The sequence below is a fragment of the Lepeophtheirus salmonis genome, chromosome Z, assembly GCF_016086655.4.
Source record: "Lepeophtheirus salmonis chromosome Z, UVic_Lsal_1.4, whole genome shotgun sequence".
Classification (NCBI taxonomy): Eukaryota; Metazoa; Arthropoda; class Copepoda; order Siphonostomatoida; family Caligidae; genus Lepeophtheirus; species Lepeophtheirus salmonis.
In genome coordinates this window covers 20,299,751-20,305,184 of record NC_092584.1, presented here as the reverse complement: position 1 = coordinate 20,305,184, position 5,434 = coordinate 20,299,751, and the positions used below count along the sequence as shown (strand labels likewise).

At 31.5% G+C, this 5,434-nt stretch overlaps 1 protein-coding gene and 1 long non-coding RNA gene across 5 annotated transcripts; one reads left to right on the top strand and one right to left on the bottom strand.

The window, feature by feature from the left end:
* Positions 1 to 390: 390 nt before the first annotated feature.
* LOC121130183 (ADP-ribosylation factor-like protein 8B-A) lies at positions 391 to 3,066 on the bottom strand. Of its 4 annotated transcripts, none has more exons than XM_040725942.2 (4): positions 2,528 to 3,066; positions 2,352 to 2,466; positions 1,834 to 2,295; positions 391 to 1,249 (listed from the first exon to the last, which is right to left on the bottom strand). In XM_040725942.2, the coding sequence occupies exons 3-4, from the start codon at positions 2,134 to 2,136 to the stop codon at positions 986 to 988; spliced, it is 567 nt and encodes a 188-aa protein (XP_040581876.1). In that variant the 5' UTR covers positions 2,137 to 2,295; positions 2,352 to 2,466; positions 2,528 to 3,066; the 3' UTR covers positions 391 to 985. The 4 variants fall into 4 exon arrangements, with proteins under 4 accessions (XP_040581876.1, XP_071749789.1, XP_040581875.1 ...); XM_071893688.1 differs by having other exon boundaries at positions 2,673 to 2,967; XM_040725941.2 differs by having other exon boundaries at positions 2,352 to 2,576.
* Positions 3,067 to 3,083: 17 nt separating this feature from the next.
* Positions 3,084 to 4,571, top strand: LOC121130184 (uncharacterized). The gene is made up of 3 exons (XR_005868617.2): positions 3,084 to 3,522; positions 4,047 to 4,140; positions 4,206 to 4,571. It is a non-coding gene; the product is annotated as an uncharacterized lncRNA (long non-coding RNA).
* The last annotated feature ends 863 nt before the right edge of the window (positions 4,572 to 5,434 follow it).

Sequence of the window (5,434 nt, the reverse complement as noted above, 5' to 3'; positions counted from 1 at the left end):
TTTTTCGATTGTAGCTTGACCACGAATTATTATACTCAAAACAAGAAGATTATTTCTCAAGACATATTTTTCCAATAAAAAAAAGCAACATCCAACCAAATATTTTTCTATCTTTATATATAAAAAATTAAGCAAGGCAATCATTATTAATTAATTACAGAAATGTATATAAAATTGATGATTTAACTCTTTTTTTTAAAAGATATATAGACGTATATATATATATTTAAAATCAATGTTAAAACAAGCAAAAAAAAGTAATATAATTTTAAGTAAAGTTTGAGATAAATATTGGAAAAAAAGAATGAGGACCACCAGACAAAATGAATTTTGTTGAATTAAAGCCTCGGGCATTCACAGAGACGAGGCAAATTTTTGACTGAATCACAATTGTAATGATATATCTATATTTTTTTTAAAGAGAACAGAAATCAATTATGATAATAATTCAAAAAATAAATGAACAATTAAACTAAAAAGAAATTACAATAATATAAATATATATATATTAAGAGACATCATAATCCATTCATAATTCCCAAACATTAATAAACAATTAGTCTTTTAACAATTTTATTATTTTTCTATCACGAGACTATGAATGAATCCGAAATTAGGAAGAAATAGAAAGAGAGAAGGGAGGGTAGAGACATAATTCCTTTCGATATAATCCTACTTCCTTTGAGAGATGATATTCTTCTTAGGCAGAGTTTGCAAGGCCATGCCAGCAGTGTTCAAAATCAATCTATATATGCAATCATATTTTTTTCCTTTTTTTTAGAAATGCAGAAATACAAAAAAAGAAAATCAAGAACTAAGATAGATAGAAAAAATATAAAGAGGGGCGCATACCCCCACCCACCCACGAACCCACGAAGTAAGTAAGTAAATGAGAGAGCGCAATTAGTGTTGACAAAATTTGTAAATGCTTTTTTTTTTTTTTTTCACTTTCCCTATTTAAAAACAATTACGTACTTTCTCACTACTACTGTTTGGATCTCCCAGAGCCAGAATGGGAAATAAGCCATTGGAGAGTCAGATCTATATTGTCTTTTTCCTTGCATGAAACGGAGTAGCAGCAGATTTCTCGATCTTGCACCGCATTTAGGTTCATTTTTTCGATAAGACCATTCTCATCCAGGGCGTTAGGTAAATCTCTTTTGTTGCCGAGAACGAGGATGGGTATGCCAGCAAGTTGGGGTTTATCCAGAAGGTTGTGTAGCTCATTTCTTGAGGCTTCAATTTTATCCTGTAAAGAATTAAATAAGGAACATGTTAGTTATAGGAGTACTCTTTTTAAAAGTAATCAGATAGAAAAATAAAGTTAGTCATATCAGTATGTGGGTTTATAAATATAATTACAGCCAACATCATTCGTTATTGCGACTTAAACTGCTACAAATATAGCAGCTCGTTATTGTAATCAATAAGGGATGATCACTGTGTGTTTCTTAAACTCTTTGTTGTTTTAACACATGACGCATTAATGAAATAATCAAAAGCCTGGGTAGCATAGTCTAACAAAGTTGCAGCAACTCGACTTAAATGTAAACCAGTAGCGTATCATCAATAAATTTTAGCAGATTTAAACTTAGGCTCGACTTAAATTTAAGTCAAGTTGGGGGGAAACTTGATTTAGTCTAGCCATTTTTGTATATAAAAGAAACAACGTCGAGTGGATGATATTTGCGCCATGATGCACAGCTTGAGAAACACACGGATTGAAGGGCCTTAAAATCAATTTTAGAAAATTTGAAGTTGCTTTAAATGAGAGGAAGAGGGGAGGGGAGTAAATAATGTCCTTAAAGAAATGTATTCAAATATCTACGCGACCTGATCTGCAGCATCAACCATGTACACGATGGCATTCACACCCCGACAGTATCTTTCCCACATGGATCTGAACCTGGGTTGTCCCCCAATGTCCCAAAGTTTGATGGTCACATTCCCCTTCGTGATTTTACGCATATTGAAGCCCACAGTGGGGATCATGTCCTCATTAAAGGATCCTGAAGCAATTACATTCACAAACGTCGTTTTCCCAGCGTGTTGAAGTCCAACGAGAGTTAATTCCATTTCTTCTTTCCAGAACAAGGACTTGAACCAATCCAAGAGGCGATTGATCATCGACAACATGATGGATCAGTAAGGAGTAGGAGGATGAACTCTTGAATATGACAAAAATAGACGAAACTTAATATTAACGAAGTCAACGATCTCCTCTACTTTTTGGAATCCCACGACTCTGTTTGAGTGTTTGACAGCTTCCTTCCCAAGTAACACGAATCCTGAAAGCTGCAGAATAACTCGACTACTACTAGCGCTAATATATAACGAAATAAGATACGTACATAAACACACATAGATAAAAAGACAGACAGGGAGAGAGAGCATACAGAAAGCGGGAGAGAGAAATGGAGCTAGAGAGAGATAGCTTCACTCCCTTGTGAAACTGATGGAAGCAAGCTGAAGAAGAAAGAAAGAGAGGATCAGCAGCTAGCTATAAGAGTACAAATTCCATACGTACTCTCAATTATGTCAGAGTACCACCTTATCGATCTGCAAATACCTACGCTACTACATTCATTGATAAGAGAGACATTTGACAAAAAATTATGTCATGGATCCTTCGTTTCCATGATGCAATTTGTATTATATAACTAAAGGTATACCTGTTTCTTCGAGGGCCTTGGTATTCCTAAAACATATGAGTCATATTATCTGGACCGTTCACTTATACAGATTTAATATTTTTGAAGCTTTCTCATCATAACATTATGTAGATTCGCTTGATAATATCACATGATATTTTCATAAGTAATTTTTGCTGTTAAATAATAAATATGTATTCATAGATACATTATATATTGAGTCACTTTGCTATGTAATTTGAAGTAAAGTTGAAGAGACTTTATGTTAAATGGACGACAATGAACTCCGAAGGGATGCGTGATTGATAAAAGTTCACTTCCTGTCTCTTATCATAAACTAACTAAGATGATCGTTATACACGTACACCTACTCACACAAATAATGTGTGAATTGTTTTCTTGTCAATTCTTGTGGACTATGCAGTCGAAACAGAATGTTTTTTCTAAATTAAACACAAAATCAAATGTCAGAGGAAGAATTATTAATTATTAGAATTGATAACATGATAAGTGAGTTTGGAAAACAGCAATATCCCGTTTAGTCTGAATTCAATTAGACTGATTTGTTAAAGCACGATTTTTCATTCTATGGTCCAGTTGTTCCCCACTGGGGCTCCGCCGTGCATCAACATCATCAACAAATGTTATAAGTTTAAGAAAAACAATCCTAGAACCAAATATTGCCCTCCCCTACTCCCCACAAAAAATATAGATTGGATCTCCAAAGTGATGAAAAGGTTGAGAATCCCTGCAATGGTTCTTTAAGTTTAATAAAATATATCATTTAAAATTTAAATACACGTAAATACAATTAATAATTATTAGTTAGTATAAATAGACGAACACACGATCGAACCTCAACTGTTAAAAGGTAAAGGCTTTTGTATTTTTCCATTTTTTAAATTATTAGGAAAAACAAAATCCAAAAAGCCATTGCTATTCCCAAAAAATTTCTAAAATTTAATATCGAATTTTGTAGGAAATTAAAATTTCCTGAAAAAAATGTCAAATATTACATTTTTCCGACAAAAATTTCAAAAATTTAATTAAACTTCAAATATTATATTTTCTAGATGGAATAAACAATTCCTAGTTTTTTTGGGGGTCCGCAGGGAAAGGTCTGGAGGGGCTGTAGCCCTCCCCCAAAAAAAAAAAAAAAACTAGGAATTGTTTATTCCATGTAGAAAATATAATATTTGAAGTTTAATTAAATTTTTGAAATTTTTGTCGGAAAAATGTAATATTTGACATTTTTTTCAGGAAATTTTAATTTCCAAAAAATTCGATATTAAATTTTAGAAATTTTTTGGGAATAGCAATGGCTTTTTGGATTTTGTTTTTGCTAATAATTTAAAAATTTGCAAAAAAAAATGAAAGACCTTTATCCTAATCTAGAGAAAAATGCATGTGACTTCGGATTTTATGAAGAAACGTCTAGCCCTTGGATTGAATTGGTCTCTAAGGGATGATTGACTTACGATCCCCTCGCGTGAGTTTTAAAATTTTGTAATTATTTGGAAAAACATTTCAAAGTGTTTCATTGCAACCTTGAAGACGGAATTGACGCAACCCCAAACGTATTTGAAAGGTTGCATATTCATCTAATTGAATTATATCCTAACTGGTCTAAAGAAGTCATCATATCCTTTGTGGAACAAGTACAAGAATTAGAGTAAATAAATAAATAGGAGTAAAAAGCTCAAACTGAAGAACGCAAGTACTACTCTGAGAAAACTCGGACACAGATTGGTCAATTTACAAATTAATATTTATTATTCATGACTGCATGTAAAAAAATATGTATGCTATAATTTATACTTATTTTTACAAATTTACAAAATTATTTTACTCACCCCTCTTATATTATGTAATAAAATGGCAAATTAGATAATATACATAAAGTATACTAATATAAACTTACATACCGATAGTTCATTATTATTAATAAAGAAATTAATGTTAGACTTCTTAAATAATTAGTTCTGAAATTGATTTTATTATTCTTTAAAGTATCAAGAAGGATATCGTCAAGTTTCATAGCAATCGAAAAAAGTATTGGAAAGGATTTACTTTTATAGATATTAATATCAATATAAGTATTTTTATACTTTTTGGCATAGTCCTAAGTTTACCGTTTTAACTATAAATTAATTTTAATTATATTTATTTACTTAATTGTGTTGCCTTACACCTTGAATTATGTCTGGATTTCAAAATTATTACTTTACAACTATATAGGATATGTGCCCATAGAGGAAGAAATTTATTTATCTATGTATGTGCCTCAACAGTGACGTCATGAAATGTTCCTTCTTCTCTTAATAATGGAAAAAACAGGAGAGTAGAATTTCCTTCCTGCCTCACTTTTATATATAGTCACCTTGTGCGAAACGCGACCGTTAGCCTGAAGAGATGCAATGGTGCAGCATTTTAACATTTTTTCGCAAGATGTCGCTTTTCATATGACGTCACTTTGTTATTTTTCTTAATTATGTAGGCTGGTATAAATATAACGAAGGGAATGACAATCGATGGATGAAGCACGCCTCGCACTCTACAATTGCTGAAGGGAAAACATAAATTATTTTATTCTTTGATTTTTCTTTTTTTGAATTTCCCACCAAAGGGAAGAGGCCGGAGTTTTCAAATATACATCTATGATTCATTGATTATTATTGTAATAATAAATGCATAATTTAAGATACAATGGTCAATTATTGTCGGAGGTGGGAACTTGGACTACATAGTTTAATTATAAAATATATACTTTTACAATAATGTGT